At 40.0% G+C, this 26,851-nt stretch overlaps 1 protein-coding gene across 1 annotated transcript in view; it reads left to right on the top strand.

Moving 5' to 3' along the window:
* Window positions 1-26,851, top strand: part of SVEP1 (sushi, von Willebrand factor type A, EGF and pentraxin domain containing 1) — a 131,587-nt gene that overhangs the window by 61,828 nt on the left and 42,908 nt on the right. Inside the window, 19 exon segments of the mRNA XM_086629854.1 lie at window positions 989-1,183; window positions 2,296-2,417; window positions 4,384-4,492; window positions 6,413-6,601; window positions 6,935-7,168; window positions 7,684-7,845; window positions 8,585-8,746; window positions 9,582-9,743; window positions 10,338-10,432; window positions 11,605-11,701; window positions 12,352-12,465; window positions 13,370-13,483; window positions 14,380-14,581; window positions 15,434-15,591; window positions 16,888-17,089; window positions 18,319-18,494; window positions 19,825-19,949; window positions 25,084-25,207; window positions 25,742-25,912. Of these exon segments, the coding sequence (XP_086485980.1) occupies window positions 989-1,183; window positions 2,296-2,417; window positions 4,384-4,492; window positions 6,413-6,601; window positions 6,935-7,168; window positions 7,684-7,845; window positions 8,585-8,746; window positions 9,582-9,743; window positions 10,338-10,432; window positions 11,605-11,701; window positions 12,352-12,465; window positions 13,370-13,483; window positions 14,380-14,581; window positions 15,434-15,591; window positions 16,888-17,089; window positions 18,319-18,494; window positions 19,825-19,949; window positions 25,084-25,207; window positions 25,742-25,912 (2,913 nt within the window).

Genomic DNA, 26,851 nt, shown 5'->3' with positions numbered 1-26,851 from the left:
TACAAATATTGTCGCAGATACTAGAACACTCTTGAGATTTTAGAAGTTGTCTGTACCTATAGATATACTGGTGCGTTTGTGTTTATTGTGTAAGCACCTTTCCCCCACAGTTCTCTTTCTTCTTTAAAGGCCAAACAGTAATTTGGCAGATAAAGTATTAAGGATGAAAATTCTGCTTCATCTCTGCTCTCTAATGCTTGTGTCTCAATTGGACATCTGTATAAAAAAATCTGTTAGTGAAGAGAGAATTTAAAATCAGGCAGGCTGGAATTTTGGTTATAGATTTTAGAAAAGGTCAGTTACGAATGGATATGCTCGTTTCTGATTTGCTGTAAATCTTAGGAAGAGCAAGCCAGTGCTTAGGATTGTCATTATCTCAAGTTCTACACCACCTCAGACTTTTTGTGTTTCAGTGTTTGTGACATAATGTTTTCAGACATTCACAGTCTCCTTCACAAATGACCTGTAAAATAAATCATAACTGAGGTCCTACAGTTAGTCCCTCCTGAGATGGTTCTGACAAGTCTGTGTGTTGTTGCCATAATGCAGAAAGGATAATGTTTAGTTTTAGAATTCAAGATGTAATATAGTTTGCTAGAATTCGTTGTATGAAAGTTCATGTAAAAATTTAGATTAATGTTTTGTATTATTTTAGTAAGTACATGCTTGAGCATGCACCTTTGAAGAAGAAGTACAAAAGGGTTTGAGTCTTGCATTTCTGTTTTTTTTAAATTTCTCTTATTTATCACAAATTTTTTTAAGTCTTCACCTTTCTGGATTTCAAATTCCAGGGGCAGAGTTTGAGAATAATTTAGCAGTAGCCTGATCCTGCCTTTACGAAAGTAACAAGTAATACTTCCACAGACTTGAGGAGAGGCAAGGTCAGGTTGATACTAAGTACTTGAGGAAATCCTATCAGTGCTGTTTTCTGGTGTGCTTACTTACTTCACTGCATTCATCACGACATAAATCTTTGTATTCTTCATAGGTTCTCCCTGTGAAATCTCCTTTGAGCCTGTAAATGGTGATTTTACATGCACATCAGATGAAGCAGGAGTTAATTGCACATTGCACTGTGCAGAGGGTTATAGCTTTTCAGAAGGATCAAGTGAAAACTACTATTGTGCATATGAGGATGGTGTCTGGAAGCCACCTTATTCTCCAGAGTGGCCTGGCTGCTCTTGTAAGTCTTACCATTGCTAACATGAACGTGCAACTCGTCAAATACTGTGTTTAATGGGGAGGTAAACGAAAATATTTCAGAAATTATGACTTCTGTTTAATGATGACGAATCTTCTCTGTCCCGTCTCCAAATTGTTACAAATATTGTAAAAGGATGCCTGGAAATCTCTGAATGTGTTCTTTCATAAGCTGTCTAAAACAGCTAAAATTTTTGTCTAAAACAAAAATAGCAGTGAATATGAATCCTGGGAATCGCAAAATAGCAAAAATGGCAAAGTAGTCAAGATCTGTCATTATTTTGGATTGGTATTTGAAACAGGTTATTTACCAACACTAACAGTGTATTTTCGATAGGAATTTCAACAGTATTTTCAACTTACTGATCCAAATGCACAGTGCATGCTGTACTTACATATCTAATTATCTCCAAATCAGAAGTGTTTATTTTTTTTCTTTGAGATAGATACATGCAAAACTTCATCTGTGGAATTTCCCAGCTTTGGGACATTGTAATAATAAATGTATTAGAGCTACATATGAAGCTAGTCTTGTCACCATGTTGCATCCACTTCCATCAGAGTGGGTTTCTTGTTTTCGGCAAACAAGAGACAAGAGCAGCGTTTCAGCTATGAGCAAATGAGAATTATGTTTCAGAGCTATCTATCAATTCAAAATCCGTCACTTGGACACTTAGGAAATTTTATTTGCTTAAATTCTGGATGAGATTTTTTTCATATTTAGCCTAGCAGTATTAGTAATAAGACTTCTGATACTTATTGCTTCTCTCTCAGTAAAAAGTAAGTATGGCGTTTAGTTGACAGCTCACAGGCTTCTTCCATTAAGAAAATGCTGAAATAGACAAATGGCAAACCTTATTTTTGATTGTTAACTTTCCTAATAAATTTTATGCCTGCCAGAGGGTGACATTCAACTGCATTGGCTGAGGTATGAGTGATCCTTTTTTGTGGATACAACACTGGGAATTTAGGTTGCTGATTTAAAGACAGTGCTTCTTAGCTTAGTGTATTCCAGTTTTAGCCTGAATAATCTTGCTTTTAGCTCTGAAAGCCATGCACTGACCAGTGAAAATTTATTTCTCCAACATTTTTCAGTAAATCGTTTCGCAAACCATGGGTTCAAATCCTTTGAGATGCTCTACAAAGCAACACGATGTGATGACAACAATCTTCTAAATAGTTTTACTGATGCATTCCAGAGCGCGCTTGGTAAAATGGTAGGTTAGTAAATACTCCTTCCTTTTACATACTTTATAAAAAACATACGACATCATTGTTACTTTTCCCAGCTAAGTAATTTCATATAAGTAAAATACAACAGAAATCCATAAATGAAATCTGTGCTTTTTCAGAAGATGACAAGTCTCCTTCAAAAATAAAGATGATTGACTGACATTTTAGTGTAATTCAATTCGGTCTTCAATGTGGAGTTATATAGGACAGAATTTATAGAAGTGCCAAAGTAATTTAGGGACCTGGGACTCATGGATTTTCAGTAGGCTTCCCATGAGAACGTGTGCAGTTTTGAAAACCTGTCAATTGTTTGCTAACCTCAATGTTGTTTTTGAAAGTTGGATGTGATTATAAAATATGTTTATTTTATATAGAATATGTATAACATATATCCGTGTAATATAAATTAGTATACGTGTGTACAAATAGATAAATTCCACATTTGGTGCTTAAGTCCAGGCACTTAAATCCGGTAGTAGTGATTTAAATAATTTGCTTAGGTTTCTTGAGTTTCTGAGTTCTCACACTTATCATTGAGAATGGCATGCACTGAATTTGAAGGGGTAGCATGTTCCTTCTCCTTCTCTGTTCCTTCTCTCTTGCTTTCCACTTCAGTATCACAGTCTCCCCTCGTAATCCACAAGTCTGTCCTCAGCTGCAAAGCAGAAGCAGCAGGACTTTGAGTTGTGGTCTCAGGAGTGAATGTCCAGGCCTAGAGTGATAGCATTGCACCAGAGGAGAACACTGGGCATTTACAGATTTTTTTACATGACAAGACCCATATGCTACAAGCTTCTCTACTAACTAGAAAGCATTATTAGCATACACAGCTAATGAACCAGCTCATGCAACTTTGGAATATACGTCAGTAGCCCTTGTCAAATGGCTGAATGTTTGTGTAACACTTCAGGCAACCTCTGATACTTGGAACTAAATTTCCATTACTCTCTTGCCTTGCTTCAAGTTTGTTCTCTTCCAGTAGAGAAATCCTGGCTTGTTTTGTTTCTGTTCCTTTCCCCTAAGAGCCAGTTACCACCAAGTTCCAGTGCTTAGACCATTACTATCAGCAAGCAAAACATAATAAGGAAAAAATGCTTAGTGATCTGCCCAAACAGTTACATCAAAATGCAAAAATTTGGGAAAAAAAGACAAAAAGGCTGTTTTGAATATGCCTATTCCTATTCCCAAGAATTTGAAATTCTAGCAGAGATCTGAAAAAGGAAGAGGAATCAGCAATAACGATCTTTCCAATGAAAATTGATTCAGAAAAAGCGAAGCAATTCCAAAACACATGACCTAGAGTCCAGCTTGGTTGAAACCTTTCTAGAAAAAGCAAGAAATACTGATTTTATAAAAAATCATCCATTCATCTACTCTTATCTAATCTCTACTGCTTTTGCAGAGAGAAGAAATCAATACCAGAAAGGTTTCAGTCGTTCTCAGATGATTTTCCCTGTCCTCTGAGGTCTCTCGGTGGAATGCATGAGGCCTTTTCCATGGGTAGGGAGAGATGGATATGAAGAAATAAGGTTTAAAAGCTAGAAATAAAGTGACAGCATTGTTTTAAACCTAACAGAATTACAAGTTACATAGCTGAAAACAGCACAGATGTTTTGAACTGTGTGAGCTCTCCTGTCATCTTTGACAGGGAGGAGAAACAAGCCTGAACTTATTTCTATATTTTGGGATTTCGCATGCAAGAGTTGGTAACTGAATGAAAAAAGATCATCTATAACAAAGAGCTTGTATCCCTAGAAGTTGCCCTCTTGTTTCCCAGCTTAATCAATAACATAGCTCTTTCAGCAGACCTTGCCAGGGTTATAAGAGACATCAAAGGGGAAATCTAGTGTCACTGGCAGTGCTTTACATTGTAACTAGAAGTTTTTATCATTCAAGGGAGGGGGGCTATGTGGTTTTATTTTTTAATGTTATTCTTCTTTATGTTGGAAGGTCCCATCATTCTGTAATGATGTTGATGATATTGACTGCAGATTGGAAGATCAGACACAGAAACATTGCTTGGAATATAATTACGATTATGAAAATGGATTTGCCATTGGTAATTATTGATTCCATAGATTCTTAGCCTTCCAGGTTTAATGCAGCATAATTGCCTTTGTTCTGAAGTACACAATGTGTTGTGTGAGATATTTTTTAAAAATAACTATAGAGCTTTTAAGATAGTAAGCAATTATGCAATAGGTTTTATAACAATATTATGGAACTGTTTGCTGTCTGGTTGTGATACTGCTTCCTAGGTAGTGTAGAAGAAAAGTTTGCTGAGGTGCCTTATGATGGTGGGGGGAGGGGAAAAGCACAGACACACAGAGTCCTAGACATCTACTTGGAAGAAAGCAACTTTTTAAAAACATACATTTTCAAACCAGAATACTGAAAAAGCACAGTAGATGGTTCTGGAGATTGTTAAGAAAACTAGGAGCATCCTTGATGCTGGTTCAGATCAGCACAGAAAGCTTACAGTGTAAAGCTGTACAAGCTTAACTTTTCACATTAGCTGTGAAATGATTTCCTGTATGCAAGGGCAGATCTTGCAGGATGACCATAGCCGTATCAGAGTGAAAGCTGTGACAGTCCTAGTGATTGTTCCCACTTTGCTTAATGCCAAGTAAGTTATTTTCACTACATTTTTGATCAGGTTAGTGTCTGTGTTGTACTGCTGATGTCCTTGGCATGAGTCCCATGGGGGTGCTCAGAGCTAAAAGGCCAGAAACAGATAAATTACCTCTCTTAGCAGGAGGCATTTGGGCAGATCAGCATCAGAATACACATTCCGCCATAGGACTATGACTCTTTTACACGTTTATAGTGGAGCTACTTGGTAGAGCTTCCTGCTTATTCTCAGGTTTTAGACATGATTTGCTGAGTTTGTGAGCACATTTGTTTGTAATTAGATGTGGTGAGGAAGGAGTGTTCAGTTTGCAGTGGTCATCAGGGTAAGAATGAATATTGATGACAGCTGGAGCTAATGCATGAAGGCACTTGGAGGAAAGTGTTGAGGACTTGGGATGTAGGGTCCTATTCTGATTCATGTCAACCTCTTATCAGAATAACGTTGCTGTTTTTCTGGAGTTTCTCATGATTTTACACTGGGGAAGCAAGAGAGGAGAGCTCTCCTCAGGTCATAAGAGACAGCAGTTTAGAATGTTAGTTGTGGAAAACTCACATGTTATTAACCGCAAAGCTGTGGTGTTAACTTGTCCTTGCTTCCACTGTAGATTAAGCATAATCTAGGTGGCTGTTAACAAATAATTGTCAGAATTTTTTTAAAAATGTTTTTTTAAAAACATCTTCCTGTTTTTAAAGAGGTAGATCAATGAAATAGGCCATGCACCTCTAGATTTAGTCATCATGAAAAGGTAGATTATGTACTAAAACAATTGTTTAATTGTTTCTGGTAGAAAGAGTGTTGTAGGTTAAGGATATTACCCAGGGGGTGAATTTGACTTGCTATGTGTAACAGGAAATGTCTGCCTGGAGGGACACATAAGGTGATGCTACCAGCTTTTTCTGAGAGGACAGATGATGGTAGAACTCTTAAGGAGATGTGAGAAGTAGATGCAATGGAGATATGTGGCATCGGCTGTCTGTAATTGAGCAGAAACTGTAAGAGAGAGCAATATGGAATTGTTTAAGAAGATGGTGCTGGCAGGTGAGAGTCTGTGCAAGTCAGAGGAAGGGAAAAAATTGCAACCTGTAACTTTTATAGCAGTATTTCTTTAAAGTTTTGTCTAACTGCACAAGGTTCAGAATCCTAGGATAGCAGTTGGGAGTGAGGCTGGTTTTTCCTTTTTGTTAAGTCAAAATGCTGGTACAACAGGCACTTGTGCAGAGGCAAAGCCAGCATGCATTGTCTGGAGCTTCAAACAGACCGCATTCTCTTGGGGATGTGTAATAAGTACAGGCACTTGTTTTCCACATGATGCTGCTTCTCTTTTGATTCTTTCTTAATGCCTCACAGGACCTGCTGGCTGGGGGGCAGCAAACCAGCTGGAGTATTCCTATGATGATTTTGTTGATGCAGCACAAGAAGTCGACTTATCCAAGCATTTCTCTGCCTCTGTAAAGGCAGGCCCTGCTCGAGTCAAAAGGCATAAGCTGAATGTTCCAATGACCGACCACAAAATCAAGTTAATATTTAACATCACAGGTGAGAGAATTCAAAATATCATCCCTTTCCTATTCCATCTTTTTAAAAAACATGTTTCTAGTTCATTCACTAAAACTTAGCCTTCAGTTCACAAAGCTGTCTGGAGATGCAGATGATGGTTTTCTGGAGACGTTCATAGCCCCATTTCATCACACATATTCTGCATGGGGGAAAGATCACAGCCTCATGTTCATGGAGATCATTGTGCACATGGCCTACTTTCCACTTTCCACTGGCAAGCTTGAGTGTTGCATTCTTGATATACTCCAGAGTATGCTGGAAGTGCTGACTTTACAATCTGTGTCCTTTTTGTGATTTCTGTTTATATCCCAGCTAGCGTGCCACTGCCTGATGAAAGGAATGATACACTGGAACTGGAAAACCAGCGACGGCTCCTCAGAACTCTGGAAACAATCACAAACAGGCTGAATAGGACTCTCAATAAGGAACCCATGTATTCTTTTCAGTTTGCATCTGAACTCATTGTAGCTGACAGCAACTCACTGGAGACTGAGAAGGCCTTTCTTTTCTGCAGACCAGGTTCTGTGCTGAGGGGCAGAATGTGTGGTAAGCCAGATGACTTGCTCCTTGCATGTATTTAGAATCCTTTTGAAACACAAGGTTTCAGAGGATGTTTGCAGAGGGTTACAGTTTGACACAGTCCAGTGCTTGTGGTCTCCCAGAACAATAAACTGCAAAAATACTGTGCGCAGTTTGACTTCCAAAGGATGTTTATGTTCCTAACCAAGGCCTGCGGAAAAAGGACACTCTGGTACCCAGGATTCCACTCCCATGGGGAAATCAGGCATATCCACACTTGGTGATACACAGGAAAACAGTGCTTGGTATGCAGTCTTTTAACCCTGTTAGTCTTGTTGGTGATGCATAGCTAAGAGAGGGCATAGGGTTCCCTTTTCTGTGCATTGTGAGATCTTTGCAGTGTTCCAGAGAGAGGCCCCATTTGCTGAGAAACAGAGCCACATTTCACATAAACAGGGTTTGACGAAATGGGAACTCCAGAGGCAAAATAAGTATGTATGGTTGTGCATTCTGAGGGGAACTTTATGTTTCCAACGTTACAGTCAACTGCCCTTTGGGTACCTATTATTCCCTGGAGCATCGTACCTGTGAAAGCTGCTGGACTGGATCCTACCAAGATGAGGAAGGGCAGCTGGAATGCAAAAGTTGTCCATCTGGTAGCTATACTGAATATCTACACTCTAGGAGCATCTCTGAATGTAAAGGTGAGGACTTTGTTTTCTTCAGGCAGTCTCTTCTGAATGCCGAGTGACATCCTTTTAGTCCCCATTGTGGGAGTATTGGAATGAGGTTAGCCTGTGAAATGAGAAGCAGTCCTAACTCTCTCGATGCATATGTAAAGAGAAAAACCCAGATTTTCATCTCTGCTGTGTCATGCAGTATGGCTGGGCAGATATTTTAAGAAGACCTGGCCTTTGAAGCTTCATTTCATTTCTGTCTTCATGCTGTGAGATTGTGAGCCCATTTTGCAGGCACTAGCATGCTTAAAATAATATCATTCTTGTCCTTGCCAGCCCCTCTTCATCCTACGGTCATCAAAGATGAAATGTCTGCATCCTACACTACAGTGCTGTGGCATTGAGCACCTCAGCACCTCTATATCTTTGTGACTTGCTCTCAAAAAGACATTGCTAGGTTTATTTCCTTTTATTATCTTATCTTTAATTTTGTTGGTTAAAAATTAGTAACTCAGCTGCAATAAATAATCTGTGAAGCTGATTGGAAGAGAATTAACTGGTTAATAATTCACAAATGCACTATCAGTAACTTACCACAATTCCTTTTTTTTTTTTTTCTCTTTGTACCCATGAAGTCCTTCACAGTAAACCCTAGAAATAAAAGTCCCTGTGACATGCATTGTGATTTCAGAATTATTTTCATAGGTTAGGAGCCATGTTTCCTGTTGGACAATGCTTAATTGTTATGAATTCTTCTGCCTTTTAGCTCAGTGCAAACAGGGAACGTATTCATCTAATGGTCTTGAGACCTGTGAAACATGTCCACTTGGCACATATCAGCCAGCATTTGGATCCAGGAATTGCATTTCTTGCCCAAAAAATACATCAACAGTAAAAACAGGCGCAGTGGATGTCTCAGCTTGTGGAGGTTTGTAACCAAAGAGGCTATGAAATTTTTTTAATTTAGCTCTAAAAATTTCTAAATGCTATTTAAACATTAGCTAATGTAATCCAATTCATCTGCCTGAGATTGAATTCTGCTTCTGCTTAAGTATGGACCAAGCACCATTTCCCAGCAAAATGATAGGTCATTTCCTGATACTCTGATTATTTCAAATGGACTCCTTCTGATTTCCAAGATGGATTCTTATCTAAAGATAAATAAAATGAGATAGGTGATGGGTACCTACATGAAAATAAAACCTTTTTCCTTAGAGAAGAGAAAGGGAATGACAGGATGTTGGTCACTGTTATGTCCAGAAGAGCTTCCACATCTTCTGTACAAAAATGCTGAATTTTAACACGGTTTGTTCTGTAACGTTTTTTGAAAAATTGTCCTCAACTGTCTTTGGGAAGTTTTGCAGGCATTAATGGTAGAAAAGACATGTCTTTTGTCCTTACTCCTTCTGGAAGGAGAAAAACAAACAAACAAACAAACAATCAAAAAAAAGTCCCAGGTTTGAGAGAGAAAATGGAAAGGAAGTTGCCTTCAAAAGCTGTCCCTGGAGCAGCAAAAGGAATAGATAGAAATACTTCCCAGATACTTCCATAGTCCTTTGAGAACCACATGTCACCTGACAACCGCATGTCACAATTTAAATAAGCATCTCCGAAGTTGTGGATTTCTGTCAGGTTTCACCTTATTCTGTTAAGTCTGAGGAGGAACTATGAATGGAGGAGAGAAAATGACCAGAAAGAGGTGGGGGGAGCTAGTGTGGGAGTGCAAGTAATCACTCAAAAAAAATGTCCTTTTGTTCTTGCAGTACCATGTCTTGCAGGCGAGTTTTCTCGTACAGGTTTGACACCTTGCTACCCTTGTCCCAGAGACTACTATCAGCCAGACCCAGGAAGGTCCTACTGCTTGTCTTGTCCCTTTTATGGAACAACAACTGTCATTGGTGCCAGATCCATCACAGATTGTTCAAGTAAGCCAAATTATCTCTGCTGGAGAAAGCGAGTAAAGGGAACATCTGAAGGATGGCCAGCAGTAGTCTTAACAGAAAACATCCCACTTACTTTCCTAACAAGTGTAGACCTACCCTTTCAACCAGTGAAGTTCACAGCTGGCTTTTGCCTGCTGGTGTTACCTCTTTGTTATGTAGAAGGAGTGACTGTGTGATGTGTACCAAGGCTCAATAACAAAGTATGCAGAATGTGTGTATGTACACACGCACACTCACACACTGTATATGTGTACTGTATGTACACGCTACAGAGAGAGATTTATATATACACAAATATTTATATGCATCTGTGTGTTTATGTGTAAACACACCTAAAATATATTTGATGTGTACACATATATGTTTTAGATATGTATGTGCTTTCAAACACATATTTATGTAAAATATATATAAAATACTATGTGATTACTGTAAAGTTTCCTTTTTATTTCCACAAATTCACTTTTTTCAGCATATCTTTAGATGTATTACTAACATGCAGTTATTATTCCCTTATGAAACAAGGACCTTGCTGTACAATATTATTAACAGCACTTTTGTGTCTTTCCTCTTCAGGTTTTGGCTCTACTTTTTCAGCAGCTGAGGAAAGTGTAATGATGGTACCAGCCTCTCCAGAAAATATCAGCAAACAGTACAAAGTCAGCAGTCAGGCAAGGACAAGATATATTTTCCAGTGTTATCTCAAATGAAAGAAAGAGTGCCTTTTTCAGCAGTAAATGACTAAGGCCCTTTTAAATGTAATTGTTATGCTAACTGTATTTTCTGAAGAGATGAGAGTGATGGTCATGAGGGGAACACTCAAGCTCTCTTTGTAATCATAGAAGCACTTCTCCTGAACAAAGGCGAGCGCATCAGCTATTGGCAATCTTAAATTCTGGACCTGAAGACTTCACCTGATATATGAAATACTTGTCATACTTATAAAATAAATATAAACTCCATGAAGGAGGTTCAGCCAATCTATAAAAAGTAGATTGACCACTCTTCTATGTGCTGAATTCCAGAAAAAATGCTACCAGGCATCTAAATCCCAGTTGTAAAATCTTTATTTTACTTATTGCAACATAGATACACTTGAGAGAAGGCAAGCAGAGCTCACTTCTGCTGTGAGTACCCCCTTTGAAATAACAGGCAAGCCTTCAGATGATAGAAACTACTCCAGTGACATTTGCCAGAGATGCCTCCTTACCCCCACCATCTCCACCCAGACTGTAGCTCTGACAAGACTGCTTTGTTCGAATCTAAAATTAGGATATTGCGTAAACAGGAGCAAAGTTGACTGATGATAAATTTGACCTGAACCATTATGTAACATATGGACGGACATGTGACAAACTGTTCTCCTATGGTTTTAGTTGACCATTTACTCAAGGGCTTTGCTGAATTCAGATTTGCTACGTTGGGAAAAATAATGCCACAGAGTGAAGTTCCCTACCAGTTCACCTAGTGACCAGTAGCAGGAAGTGATTAGCCAGTGTAAAAGGATGTAAAGTGGAGAACTCTCATATAAAAGATAGCATTATATAAAATGTCATCTGTGAATCATAGCTAAGAAAGTTCTAAGGGAACTACTGCTATGATCAAGTTTTGCTAAGTAAAAGGTCACATTAAAATAATAATTCAGATTCCTGGTATTTTTCTATAGAAAAAAAAATGGTTGGTGTGCTGAGGTGACGAAAGAGGAAGAACTAGTAGTTAATACCAGTGACTTCTTTTTCCCAGCTTTCCAGAGTGACTATAGGGTATGCAGTTTAAAATTAGAATATTTTGTTCACCTGTATTTCCACCTTTACTCTAATTGTATCATTCTTGCCCCTGGCAGGTCTTTCATGAGTGTTTCCTGGAACCATGCCACAACAATGGGACGTGCAAACAGTTGGGAAGTGGATATATTTGCATATGCCCACTTGGATACACAGGTAAAAAATTGAGAGGCAGGTGGAGAAGCTAACATGTCTCTATGTTCTTAACATGAGCAAGCATAGAGGGGCAAAACATTTCAGTGCAAGAGTATAGCCTAGCTAATTGGAATGTCCATCACAGATTTACCATACATGTGTGATATGAAAAGAAATAGCTCCTCATGTTCTCGCTGAATTATATCATGTTTGGCAGGTAAGGGTTTTGGATGGGGATTCTTTTAGTGGAGTTAGTGGATTTGAAAATCCTATCACTTATCGATATTTGTAATTAGCAAGTCTGGAAATTTGCACTCTAAACAGCTAATTCCACCAAATCTGCCTGTACTCCTCTTCACTGTTAGCTTCCCACTTGCTTCAAAGCAAACAGATCAAGAAGTGATATCTGTTACTTGTGATTGATAGGTATTAGGTGCCACTGTCTGGAACTGATTGGTCTGTTGTCTAATGTGCATCATACTTTTCTGTTAGCATTTTGTCTCAGGTCTGTGTTAAAAGACAATCTAAAGAGGAAATAACAAACCTGAATGTCTGGTAATGTACGCAATTAGTCAATCATATTTTCCTACATTAAGTAGTCATGACTTCTGTGTTTCTGAAAAATCTCAAGTTTTGTCTCCCTGTTCTCAGTCCTTTATTTGGTATTCTAGGATTGAAATGTGAAGCAGAAGTTGATGAGTGTAAATCATCTCCTTGTCAAAACAATGGAATGTGTAAAGATGGCATTGGGACCTTTGTTTGTCATTGTCAACCAGGCTATTCAGGTAATTTCTTTCACTTCATAGCTCTTCTTCAGACAGGCGTTGTTTCCATGCCAGGCAGATGACACAAAACACAAGGATTGTATAATTCCACAAATGTGGAATTAACACAGGAAAGCAATCTGATCTACAGGTTAGAGTAAGGTTCTACTAAATGTGAATAGGTTTTGAAATAAAAAGATGAACATTCAAGGACAGTCTATGTGCATGTTTGTGCATGTATGCTTGTGTTTTGTGAAATTTCTAGTGTGAAAAAAAAAGGGAATGAAATGTAGGGAATTAGTAAATATTCATAGGGTAGTCATTAGTGAATACTCATAAACATGCTTGTGAAACTGAACGTGGCCTGACTAGACAAAGCGTTTATGCAGTAGTTTTGCTGCAGCCCTATGAGTAAGTGGGTGGGCTTTTTCTTACCTTTTTTCTCAGTCTTTTTAGTTCTCACATGTTGTGAGAATTATGCATGTTGAAGGTATTGAAATCTGTGGGGAAACTGACATGGTTGAGTACTTTGCCAAAACAGCACCTAATTTCTAAATATTGAAATAAACTTTTGAGGAGATAATTTTGTATGATTAAAAAAAAGGCCTGGTGTTTTCCACCAGAACACCACTCTCATTTTTCATGTTTATGGCTATACATTTATTGACAGCAATGCTTGCTGGGTATTTTTTTGTAAAGACAAACCATGGACTTTGCATCTTTCACATTCCAACATCTAAATAATGCAGATGATCTCTGTAGATAGTCGCAGTAGTGCAGTCAAACATGGAATTTTATCACCTGATCTCAGTAACCTTTTGTTATACAAGCACTATGGTGCTGTTCTATCTTCTACTTTCAGTCACTGCAGCATGCAGACCTTGAGTATGTTTTGATCATGCCTTGTAACCCTTGCTGTTTGAAGGTCTCTTGTGTGAGGAAGACATAAATGAATGTAGCTCCAGTCCCTGTTTGAATGGAGCCCACTGTGTTGATGACAAGAACAGTTACCGCTGCACTTGTGCAAAAGGGTTCACAGGTACACCTTTTTCTGTTTAAGTCAGCTTTCACTCTTTCTGACCAAAAAAGAAGTCTTCCTACCCTGACGAAAGTATTTCAGTCTCATTGCTATATATTACATATGTTATGTTTGATATAGACATAGTAGATTCCCTAGGTCCACGTAATCTGAGTCGCTGTGGTGTAAGTGTGTCTTTAGAACAATTTACTAAATGATCTATCTTCTAGTCCTAGTTTTGCCATGAATTTATCGTGTGATGTCGAGGAAAATTAAAAGACATTTGCATGGGTGCAAATTACTATTTTTAATTTTATTTTAAAAAGAAAAAGAAAAATATTGTAGCAGTAGACAAGATGGTCTCTATTAAAACTACTCCCCATTCGCATACTCAGCTTTCTACTGCTTTCATAGATTCCTGTAACAACTAGGCATATCTGTTGATTATCTTGTTGCCAAAAAGCTCGACTATAAAATCACATTCTTCATTCTTCGGTGCTTGTAAGGTAGAGCCTCTTTCACAGCAGAAATCCCAGAATCATGTGTTTCTGGCTTTCATGTTTCTCCTTAGACTTAAAGTTCCAGCTAGATGTCTTTTATATCAGCTTTTCTTTAGTTGCTCAGAACAGTTTCTCAGGTAGTTTCCTAATTCAGCCCAAATAACTGACATAATGGGCAATATCCATTTAAATTCCCCAGAGTTTGGTGAGTGTCAATTTCTACAGCTGAAAAGATGGTCCCTGTAATTCTTCTATGACCATTTAACCTCAGCTAAATCCCAAACCTTCATATGTGCTCTGGTGTTTGCTGTTTCCCAGAACATCTGCAAAGGTCCTTAAAAAAACAGAGATGGGTTAGTAATCTTCTTTATTAGGTTAATTCAAAGCAGAGCTGTGACTTTGTTCTTTTCTTCTCAGGTGCTCACTGTGAATCGGAGGTCAATGAATGCCTTTCAAACCCGTGTCTTAATAGGGCTATTTGTGAAGATCGAGTTGGTGGTTTCTCCTGCAAGTGCCTCCCAGGTTTCACTGGTGTCTTGTGTGAAAAAAACATCGATGAATGTCTCAGCAGACCGTGTAGGAATGGAGCTACGTGCAGAGATGGTATCAACGGCTTCAGGTGAAAAACAATTGATTGATGTAATACAATGTGGAAAGTCAGATATGTTTTGTTGCTTCAGCCTTCTTACCTTTCAGCAAGGCATTTGGCAACCTGATCCAATATGAATGGTCCCCTTATGCATACTAAAGGAGATTTTAAAAGGCAAGAAAATAAATCCTAATGTCCTGACTCTTAAAAAACTCCAAGGTAGACAGCAAAGAAAATATGCAAAGTTTGAAGTGTAAGCATGGTAGGACCGTATGGTTTTAATATTGATCTTCCAGAAGAAATCTTTCCCAAGCTTCAAGGATTTGTCATGCTTTCCACTAGAATAGCTGATGACCAGTTATGTGCTAGATCTATCTATCCTAGATCACTGTAGAGATAGATGCCCAGCTGTTACTGGTTGGGTTTAATAACTCTTTTCCTCCCCAAAGCGCCAGAAGTTTTGATACCTTTCAAACACTTTGGTTTTCCAAGTACCAGAAGTTTCAGTGCCTTTCTGCTACCTTGGTTTTCCCTCAGTGTAAGCAGCCTGAAAAGGGAAGCGCCTCTTGTCTGTAATTCTGTGGACTCTAGAAGACATGCTTCCCTCACAGGAATGCAATGATTGCCTCTCTCAATTTTATATAAAGAAAAGCAGACACTGTGTTTCAATATTGTATTGTTCCTATGAAAAAGAAATATTGTGCAGCTAATAGAATACGAGCATACTTAAAGGAACAACCAAAATAAACTCCATTAATTCTGCAGTATCTCTTCTGTTGATTTTTTTTCCCTCAATGTATGCCATTTCCATTGGTGAACCTGGTCTTATGGCCAGGATTCTTTGTTGTGACCTTTGAAGTATGGTTCTCTTTTCCTCCATAGGTGTCTGTGTGTGACAGGGTACACAGGACTAAACTGTCAAGTGAACATCAATGACTGTGACTCCAGTCCCTGCTTAAACCAAGCCACCTGTGTGGATGCCTTGAACTCGTACGTTTGTAAATGTCCTCCTGGCTTTACAGGCAGCAGGTGTGAAACAGGTACACAGGACCAAGTGTCAGAAAAAGGTGGCTTGACTAAGTCTCTGGGCAAGATTTGCTGGGCTGATTTCCTACAGCTTCCCCAGAAAGCGACTAGGGTGGTGGGACTCTGAGAGGCTGAGTGGAGCCTGTGTGACTGGAGTGTTAATAACTGTAATTGCAGATAAGTAACAGCATATGTGCTATATCATGTTTATATTCATTTCTCTTTCCAAAGGCACAGTTCTATCTTTTTGATACCTAGTAGGTCTATCGAGTTTAATTTTTATTTGCTCTGTGTATCTGAGTTACTTAGCTCTTTCTGTTTCTTGTATTTCATGGAGGGTTTTGCATCACACGGTTAGAGATTAGTACGTGATAGTCTCAGCTTTAGAAGTCCTAAAGGCATTAAGTTCCCTATGAGCAAAAGGGCATCAAGTTCCCTATGGTTGGGCAAAATGGGTCATATGTAGTGCAACTTCCTGGATGAGGCTGGAGTTAGGCAACACAACCATGAGGCTCAAATCCATTTGTCTTTTAGCCACTCCATGAAAATTGTAAAGTGTTACACTAGTAGCTGGTGAATCTTTAAACAGAAGCTGAAGAACCCATGTTGATTTTACAGAGACGGTAGAGGACTTACAGGTCATCATAGAATCATAGAACCATAGAATGGTTAGGGTTGGAAGGGACCTCAAAGATCATCTAGTTCCAACCCCCCTGCCATGGGCAGGGAAACCCTCCACTACACCAGGTTGCCCAAAGCCTCACCCAACCTGGCCTAGACCTACCATCCTATGTCTGAGTTTAATAGCACCCAGCTTTCAGGAGAGCTCCACTTGGTACATTTATATGTATTATCCTTGTAAAGCATGTCACTGCATTGAAGAGTGGCACAGAAGTGCTGTTCCATACCAGTGTAGTATATTTCAGTAAGTCCAGAGCAGAAAAAATTTTTTTTTTTAATCTTGACTTTTGTGAATAAAATCACACCTCTTTGGGTTGGTAGATGGCAAATGGATTATGTCATTTCATTGATAGAAGACTGAAATGCAGAGTTCATGTTCATTGTTTGTTAAATAATCGGCTTCTTTTCCAGTCATTTTTCTTCAAACTCTGTGTGTTTTCTAGCCTTGGAAAGCTCTGCATGCTGGCTGATGTTAGACTGCTATACAATCTTTCTACCTCTGATCAATTTGAAGGGAATATTTTTTGTAGATGATTGCATCCCATTTTATTGCATTTGCTTAGATTCCATTTGATTGTCTTTCTGGGTTTTCAGGAACATCGCTCTGAAAACTCTTGTCTTTGTTGCAGAACAGTCTTCTGGCTTCAATCTTGATTTTGAAGTCTCTGGTATCTATGGGTACGTCATGCTTGATGGTGTTTTCCCATCTCTTGGTGACATCACCTGTGCGTTCTGGATGAAATCCACTGACACCACAAACTATGGGACTCCCATTTCTTATGCGGTGGAGAATGGAAGTGATAATGCATTTCTTCTGACTGATTACAATGGGTAAATCACATTTCTACTTTTCTGTAGCTTCCAGATGTCTTGAATTGATAAAGAAAGCATAGACCAGAAGTCCGAATATCAGCTTTGCCTACTTTGGGGTAGAAAAATCTGCATCCAAACTGCACAGCTGGAGTTGCCTCCCCATTTTGTTTTCTCTGTGAAAAAGCACTGAGTTTTCTCTGCTTTCTCTGTGTTTTTCTCCCATCTACTCTGCCCTGATGAGGCCGTATCTGGAATATTGTGTCCAGTTCTGGGCCCCTCAGTTCAAGAAGGACAAGGAACTGCTTGAGAGAGTCCAGCGCAGGGCCACAAAGATGATGAAGGGAGTGGAGCATCTCCCTTTTGAGGAAAGGCTGAGGGAGCTGGGTCTCTTTAGCTTGGAGAAGAGGAGACTGAGGGAGGACCTCATTCATGTTTATAAATATGTAAAGGTTGACTGTCATGAGGATGGAGCCAGGCTCTTCTCAGTGGCATCCAATGATAGGACAAGGGGAAATGGACATAAGCTGGAACATAGGAGATTCTGCTTAAACATGAGGAAGAACTTCTTCCCAGTAAGGGTAACAGAACACTGGAGCAGGCTGCCCAGAGAAGTTGTGAAGTCTCCTTCTCTGGAGATGTTCAAAACCTGCCTGGACGTGTTCTTGTGTGATCTAATCTAGGTGGTCCTGCTCCGGCAGGGGGATTGGACTGGATGATCCTTTGAGGTCCCTTCCAATCCCTAATATTCTGTGATTCTGTGTGGTTCTGTGATTTGTTTTGCTTACTTTTTGCCAAATAGAATAGTAATGGCAAGAAAGCAGTGAAGTTCAGAAAGTAGGATATTTTTGTCTGGACTGTGTTTGTTTTAGTATGGTATGTAAATGACACATCAAAACAATGGTTGGATGAAACGGAGCTCAGCACTCAGAGTGCTTGTAGTGTAATTCCAAAGGCAGGGATGAACCAAAGGGGCAAGTTTAGGAATCCGCTATGCCGCCATGATTGAGTCCTCATGTTTTGGTACAAAAGCACATTACTTATTTCACCATGCTTTGCATATGAGAAACATAATTTCTGAGTTCTCTGAGAGAGAGCTATCTTGTATGATGATCTTTCAAGAGAGATTTCTTCTATGATGTAGAGATGGTTACCTCATTTGACAAGTAACATTTCTTTGAGTCATGTGGGACAGGCCATGCTTTTAAAGTTGCTGCATGCAACTGAGTATTCCTTCATCTTCCATGCAGCTGGGTTCTTTATGTGAATGGGAAAGAGAAGATCACAGACTGTCCTTCAGTGAACGATGGTAACTGGCATCACATTGCGGTCACGTGGACATGCACAGATGGGGCATGGAAAGTGTACATTGATGGAAAACTGTCTGATGGAGGCAGCGGGCTCTCTGTTGGCTCAAAAATCCCTGGTATGCTTTATTTATATTACACCAGATCTGTTGCCTTCATTCTGTTTTTATTGCAGAATTTGTTATGCCTGCAAGGAAATGTTTGTTTTGGTACTTTCAGTATGTTTTCACATTTTCAACATTTATGCAGGGCTCATGTTTGCTATTCTTGTTCCTGAGGACAGTTCCATCACTCGGCCTCGCTCAAGTCAAAGCACACATTTCTAGGATAAACTAGTAGGTAACTTGTTTTGGGGGTGACAGAGGTTAGTCCACAAGGAACCTCTTCTGAGCTGATATTGGAATGGCATTGTGAGAATATATTTCTCACACAACAAATTGAAGTTTAACTGGCACTTCCCTTACAAATGTGTGCTCAGAATTGATTGAATTGCCTTCTTCTGTTAACTTTCAGACATTTTTTTAAAGTTATGTTTGCATTTTTTCCTAACAAGGTGGGTTTTGCTATTTCATTGTTTCCTGTGATCTGCGGGTTTTCCAGTAATATCAGAAGACATGAAAAGGAGTACTTTCATCATTGAAGAGCCATGAAAGGGCTGATGTTAGGTTCTTGCAAAGAGATTTGGTTTCAATAATGTTTTCATACCATCATCTGAATTTACACAGAGTTTCAAAAAACTATCCATATTAAAAAAAAAAAAGTGAAACATTTTAGTCTGTGTACCTTATGCTTCCCCCTGTCTTTCCCAATTACATTGGAGTTATCTCCAGAGACAAGACCTAAGGAAGCATACAGTCTCCATTACTTTTTGCCCTGCTCCACACACCCTGTGACATACAAAATGCATGTCCACATCATCTGTGCTGCTGGTCAGGGGTGAAAATTTAACGTGTATGGCATGTCACAGTGTTGACTGTCTAATCACTAGTGTGCTTCTGAGAGTTTGGAATCAAATTTGTTCTATCTGACTTTCTAAGCTTTTGTTTAAAGCAGGAAGTGCAAGCTAGCACTGTAGAATATGTCTCACCTGCTCAAAACTGCATTTTGCATTGCTCTGTAATATGTTTCAAATACTGAGTTAAAGTAATCTCCTAGAGCCAATACTGTTCCTGAAGCAGCCATATAAAGCTTGTAGTCTGGTCAGTGTGAGTTTAGCATTAATGCCTATAGTCTCTTCCAAATTATTACCCTCACTTACCTCAGTCTCGCATAAGGCTTCCCAGAGGTTTACTGAAAGAATTTGTTGAAGGTTGCTGGACTCCTGCACTACAAAATCTTAGTAAAATAGGGTAACAAAAGTTTTGTTTTGCTTGGTTTTTAATCTTCCTACGGGGATCCCTGCTGTAAGGTTTTGTTTCCTGTCCCTGTTCTAATTCTCTATGAGTTTAGGTGGTGGTGCACTTGTACTGGGTCAAGAGCAAGATCAGAAAGGAGAGGGATTCAACCCAGCTGAGTCTTTCGTGGGCTCCATCAGCCAGCTCAACATTTGGGACCACGTCCTGTCTCCACAGCAGGTACGTCCTTATGGCAGTGTTTGAGCACAGGGCTCTGCTTGTAAGATGAACGTTTGAAAAGGCATTCAAAGTTAACATATTGGATAGACCTCTGTTCCCACAGAAGTCAGTGAGGACCAGGTGAAGTTCTGGCTTAGGGTAATAAGCTCATTGTAGTAAATGGAGTAGCTTTAAGCAAAACTAGGTGTGGTAAAATCAACACTGAGTTACCTTCTATTCTGACTGAGCCTTTCGGTATTACGTAGCTTCGAAAGAGGAATGAAGGCATACACAAAAGCAAGCAGTCCTGTTACAAGAGATAGAAAACCCAATGAAACAAGCTCAGGGCTTGTTTTACAGGTTACTGTTCCCTCATCCTACTGTGTGAAACTTCAGTGGGAAGGTGTCAGAATTTCTGTCCATGCATTAGACACTATGAAAAATCTGACCTATACAGTCCCAGGAAAAGTCTGAGTGGGCAGCATAACCAAATATTGGGCTATTCTTATTCAAGTACCAGAAATAAAGGTTTGGCAATAAACTTAAACGGAGTTAAATGTTAGAATCATAGAATCATAGAATGGTTAGGGCTGGAAGGGACCTTCAAAGGTCATCTAGTCCAACCCCCCTGCAAGGAACAGGGATATCTCCAACTAGATCAGGTTGCTCAGGGCCTTGTCCAACCTGGCCTTGAACGTCTCCAGGGATGGAGCATCCACCACCTCTCTGGGCAACCTGTTCCAGTGTTCTACCACTCTCATAGTAAAAAATTTTTTCCTAATATCCAACCTGAACCTACCTCCCTCTATTTTAAAACCATTACCCCTTGTCCTATCACAACTGGCCCTCCTGAACAGCCTCTCCCCATCTTTCCTGTAGGCCCCCTTGAGGTACTGGAAGACCGCTATAAGGTCACCCCGGAGCCTCCTCTTCTCCAGGCTGAACAGCCCCAACTCTTTCAGCCTGTCCTCATAGGAAAGGTGCTCCAGCCCTCTTATCATCTTCGTGGCCCTCCTCTGGACCCTCTCCAACTGGTCCATGTCCTTCTTATGTTGGGGACTCCAGAACTGGACGCAGTACTCCATGTGAGGTCTCACGAGGGCAGAGTAGAGGGGGAGAATCACCTCCCTTGACCTGCTGGCCACGCTCCTCTTGATGCAGCCCAGGACGCGGTTGGCCTTCTGGGCTGCAAGAGCACATTGCCGGCTCATATTGAGCTTCTCGTCCGCCAGTACTCCCAAGTCCTTCTCCTCAGGGCTGCTCTCGATCCAATCACCACCCAGTCTGTATTTATGCCTGGGATTGCCACGACCCAGATGTAGGACCTTGCATTTGGCCTGGTTAAACTTCATGAGGTTGGTACGGGCCCACCTCTCCAGCCTGTCAAGGTCCCTTAGTGTAGATCAAAAGATATCTCCAAGGACAGTGATCCCTCAGCTTCTCTGGGAGACAAGCTTCAGCGCTTATTTATCCTCAGGGTGAATTTTTCTTTTCTTTATATGTAGTTGGGACCTCCCATTTCCATTTATGACCACTGTTTCTGTCTCCCGGACACCATACACTGCTGTGAAGAGCCTGACTCTATGTGCTTGATTATCTCCCCAGAGGTACCAGGGGCTGCTGTTAGGTGTCCCCAAAGCTGTCTCTGCTGCAGGCTGAACCAGCCTTGGTCCCACAGCCTCTTCTCACAGGGCAAATGCTCCAGCCCATCACTTTTTTGATGCTTTTCCCTGAACTTGCCCCAACTTGTCAATGTCTGACTTGTACTGAGTAGCCCCAAATGGAATGCAATACTCCAAATGTGGTCTAATAAGCACTAAAAAGAGGGAATAATCTCTTCCTTGGTTTTCTGGTGGTGACCTTATTCACATAGCCCAGGATGCTATTGGTCCTTATTATTGCCAGGGCACACAGCTGGCTGATACTTAGTTCACTGTCTGCCAGAGCCCCTAGATTCTTTTCCACAGAACTGCTCCCTCTCCAGGCTTTCCCCAGCCTGCATCGTTCAGAGTTTTTTCCTTCCAATTTCTTCTTGTTGAATTTCATGAGGTCTGTGTTGACCCTTCCTCCAGCCTGTCGAGGTCCCTATGGATGCAGCTCTGTCTTTCAGCATACTGACTGGGCCTCCCAGTTTGATGTTACCTGCAAACCTGATCACAGTGTGCTCCATCATCACTTCCTGAAGGTCAGAAATGATGGAACTGTTGGTAACACTTGAACAGCAAGGACTGATGTTCAAACTTGGAGGCATTTCTTGAGGGAAGGGTCTTTAGATTAAAAGGTTTTACTCTTTTCCTGGTGCTTTTTTAAGGTTTTACCACTATTTGGTGGTTTATCACTGTTTATTATCCGTGATCCAAATAAGAAATAATAAAATCAACAGAAAATAGAAGCAGAATCTTTGCTACCAGCATCCAAATGTCTCCTCTGCTGCTTTCTCCTTTTCTTTGCTGCTTTGGCTTTCTGCTAGGTTCAGAACTGCCCAGCACTCTGCTGCTGTTCTTGGCTTTTGAGGTCACCAATTGTTGCATTGCCAAGTCAAATCTTTTTTGTTCACTAGCAGTTTTGAAGCTGATAAGTACAAATATGATTTTACAGGACACACTGGTGAAGAAGTTAAGTGCTATTTTGTGAGTCTTTCTCAGTACTCACCTGTCTTTATTAAATTCCCATTTGCTCCTACCCTTCATTTATGGGATAGTAAATCACTATCGTTACCTGTTATTATCAGTTTTGTTGCAGCCAGCTGGAACTGTTCAGTAAGTCTTACTTTCCTATTCTGAGCCATAAAGGAAAGAAGAGGGACAGAATATGTTGCCCAGTGAATAACATAAAGGCAAAGTCCACTCTTTAAGATTTTTCTTTGTGTACTTCAGTTGCTCATCCACTCGCACATTAATTTTGTATAGGTAACTAACAGTTTGGTTGTTTTGTTGCTGAGTACACAGCAGTAGAAATATGAATTGTATGTATGGTAATGTGAGGTCCTTTCCAGCCCTTCATTCTCCATCATATGGCTTAGAAGGGCTGATTCCCAAACCTGCCTTCCCCACTGGAAATTTTTTGCTGCAGATCCCTTGCAGTTTGTTTGCAGCCCTTGGCCTAAGCAGTTTCCATCAGCACATATTGTTGACATGAAATCTTTGAAATGGCCTCAGAGTAAACAGAACAGGTTGCTCTCTTCTCCAGCTAAACTAACTCTAGAAGAGTCTGGTCTGCCTCACACTGGCATTCAGGGTAGGGGGAATGTGATAATAATTCAGTCTGAGGTTCATGGCGTACCTTCCTTTCTCACAAAGACAGGCTGTATAGCACATTATTCTTGGTAGTTGATTTCATCCACTGGAGACCTGACAGAAGCCAGTCACTCTTCTGAGAAAGGCAGTTTTCCAACTGTTCAGTGTGAACTGGGCACACCTACGCTTTCTAACCAGCTGGCTGTGCCCTGAAGCTGTGCTGTGTTTATTGTATGGGTAGGCTGGCTATGCTGAGATGTGTACAGCCCACTGGGCTGCTCACCTGTGCTCTTCTTCATTCATTTTTTTCATGCTGCTGAAGGAAACATTCCTTTCTCCATGCCAGGGAATTACTGGAATGACCCTCCAGCATAGAAGAGCCAAAGAGTAGGAAGTAGTCTCAGTAGCCTAATTACTAACATGTTCTTAATTGAATAACCATCTTTTCTCCATAGAACACTTCCCTCTGTGATATCTTAACAGAAAAGGAAATCCTTAATTATCCCTTTATTGGATATTTATCCTCCTCCGGGCACGTATGGTTTTTTCACCAGTTTCATGGCTGAGATATGATTGTGTCTGCCCTGATAGGGAGAAGCATAATGGGGAGCACTGTGCCAATAATACACCTTACTCCCAGGCACTTTCTGGGATTATGTTTCTTTTCTGTCCCTTATAGTGAACAAAGGCAGTGCAGAGTGAGTCCAAAGCCCTGGTCCTTCATTTGCAGTTTTAAAGCACTTTCTTGTAGCAGAAATCTCCCTGAGCGTCCAATGGAACTAGACAGCCTTCTTTTTTACAAATGTTGGGATCAGGACATCTGAACTCCTTTCAAGGGTCTGCTATGGAATATTTACGTGACATCCCATCATAAAGAGTCTGTCTTCATATTCTTACTACTGCATATAATTAATACTGGTGTTTGAATAGCTTAAAAGTACTGTGCCATCTAAGGTTGTAGTCCTCAAGCTCCTTCTGTTGGTCACCAGATAGTGAGTAAATTCTCAGTCACAGTCAAGAAGTAGAAATATTTTTATTGTATTGAAATAATACTTTTTTTACATTAAAATACAAAACTGAAACAGCTTAGGGATTCCCATTGGCATTTCAGTTTCTTGTAGTAAGAATGCCAAAGAAACCTCTAGAGGTGCCATTAAAGGACTTATGTTTTAAAGGGAAGACTTTTCCATCAAAGGTATTCAACGAGCTCTGCTCTCAAGATATTAATCTGCTATTGATCTAACAGCATGTTGCTTTCTTTCTCCTATCCTTAGTTTGCCTATATAATTCCTTTTTCTGTACATGGTTAGCTATGGCCCTGTCTTGCTTTGGTTAAAGTCAAAGCCAGTACTGCTGTTAGTATTGGTGTAGGTAGGCCTTGCCTGCAGTGTTTTGAAGACCCTAGTGCATTGAATTTACAAAACTCTTGTCCTAGAAAAAACAAATTACTTAATTAAACTGCTCCTTTTTGTGTTTCTGTTATTTAAACGTGGTGCAGTGCTAGCAGAATTTGCGGAATGCAGCTCGTCAACATTAAGTTCCTTTTGGCTCCTATTTGACATTTTTCTGCAAATACATCAAGTTTTCTCTTCAGGTTGCATTCTTATATCTGCCTTTTTCTGTGACATAAATGCATTCTTCCTTCATGCTAACCAGTATTTCAAGACTGTTTTATACTTTGCTTGTATGACAAGTGTTCCTTCAGGTTTTGCCTCAGTACCTGGCTGTCCACAGCTAGCTGGCTTGTAAGTACAGAATAACAAGTAGTTCAACCAGAAGCTTCTTGTGCTAGAAAGGATGAACATTGCTTACTCAGTGATTTGTTCTAGTGTTGTATGCAGACATGGAAGGAATATTTTTTACATTCTTTTCCTACATGATCCTTAAGCAGCACCTAATCAACTGTTTTAAATCCATAGGTAAAATCTCTGGCTACATCCTGTCCAGAAGAACTGCAAAAAGGAAATGTCCTAGCCTGGCCAGATTTCCTACTAGGAGTTGTTGGAAGAGTGAAGATAGATTACAAGAGTATATTTTGTGCTGGTTAGAACTTTATTTCCTAGAACCCTTTCTTTTTCTGAACAATATTATAAGACTCATAAAATTATGAGGTCAAATAGGCTAGCTTGCAGCCTTTGCCCTACTAACCTTGAATAAATTATTTTGATAATTTGACAGTTAGAACATTCAGTTCTTCATTCCTCAAATTCCAGGGTTTTGTAACAAAAGTTCATTGGAATCTCTGACAGAGATTTATTGCTTCCTGAATTGACATGGGGAAGGAGTGAAGATGGTGTTGGGTCAGAGAGAAGTTCTTCTTGTCTTTTATTCTAAAACTAATTGGACAGCATTAAAATACCTCCTGCCTCCTCACCTCTTTTTCTACAGATCCCTTTTTTGATGTTATATGTTGATGATTCTCAAAACCCTTTGAACCCGAGCAGGATGTAGCATACATAACACTTCCCAAAGCTTTCTGCTGAATAAAGTTACAGAGGATCTAACAATCAGATAGCAAATTTATTCGTTTCAGCACATAGCTGTATCTCATAACGTGTGCATATATTTTGTCTACAGACTGTCCGTCTTTGCAAGGATCCATACCACATCTGCGGGCCTCTTCTGCTGATTTAAAGCCAGGGTCAAAAGTCAGCCTTTCCTGTGACCCAGGCTTCCAGATAGTGGGAAACTCTGTTCAACACTGCCTTAACCTGGGACAGTGGACACGGCCTTTTCCCCGCTGTGAAAGTGAGTTGTCTCAGTGGGCTGGCAGGATTAGGAAACCCTAGCTTTTATTTGGACTTTCACTATTCATAGCCTGTTTATCACTGCAGCTATGATGCTCTTGAATCCATTTATGCTACAGCATATACATACATGCTTAAAACTAAACTAATGTTTTACTAAGCAGACACTACACCATGATTGGATTGTGTCACCTTTTTCAGTCAGTTTCTAATGCCCATGGCAGAAATTAGTCTATTTGGATCAGCAGTCTGATACTCTGAACTTTGCTACCCAGTGGCACCAGGAGTGTGGAAGATACACAGGAAATGCTAGAATATCTCTGTGATTTTTAAGTGTCACTGGGAATGTCTGGTATGAAGTAAAAGCCTTGGCATTAGTATGTTACAGAATAATTTCTTTAAAGGCAGCAGATTCTTCTGTCAGGACTGAGAAGTGCTCCAAGATTTACGAGATTTCTTCTGAGAAACTGAGCTGTATACGTGCAGGTTGCCAAGGTTCTTTGATTCCTACTTTCCTGCTCCTGCTTTCTCCTTTCCTTTGGTTCTTCTCTGCTGTGACTGCACATGTGACTGCAGTTGCGTGTGTTGGAGCTCACTGTATTTTTCATTTCAGCAGAATAGTACATTAGCTCCAGAAGTAGGTATCACGTGATTACAAAATCGATCAGTAGTTTGGGGAAAATAATCGAATTTTTAAAAAATACGTTAAAAATAGTTTGATCTAGATTTGATGTGATTTTCTTGTCTTCCTCTTTGTTCAGTTGTTCATAGTGCAAATCCAGGATCTGTCTTCTCTTCTGCCTAAAGAATAGCATGCATGTGAGGATTTACCCAAAAGCAAGTCCTGCCAGGCAGAGCCTAAGCTCACTGGCAGAGACAGCTTTGCCCTTTCTTGGTGTGTTGTCAGTGACAAACCACCAGGATCCTGTTAGAGTTGTCC

The sequence above is a fragment of the Tauraco erythrolophus genome, chromosome Z (genome assembly GCF_009769465.1).
Source record: "Tauraco erythrolophus isolate bTauEry1 chromosome Z, bTauEry1.pri, whole genome shotgun sequence".
In the NCBI taxonomy this organism is placed as follows: Eukaryota; Metazoa; Chordata; class Aves; order Musophagiformes; family Musophagidae; genus Tauraco; species Tauraco erythrolophus.
This window is presented reverse-complemented; position numbering and strand designations above follow the sequence as displayed.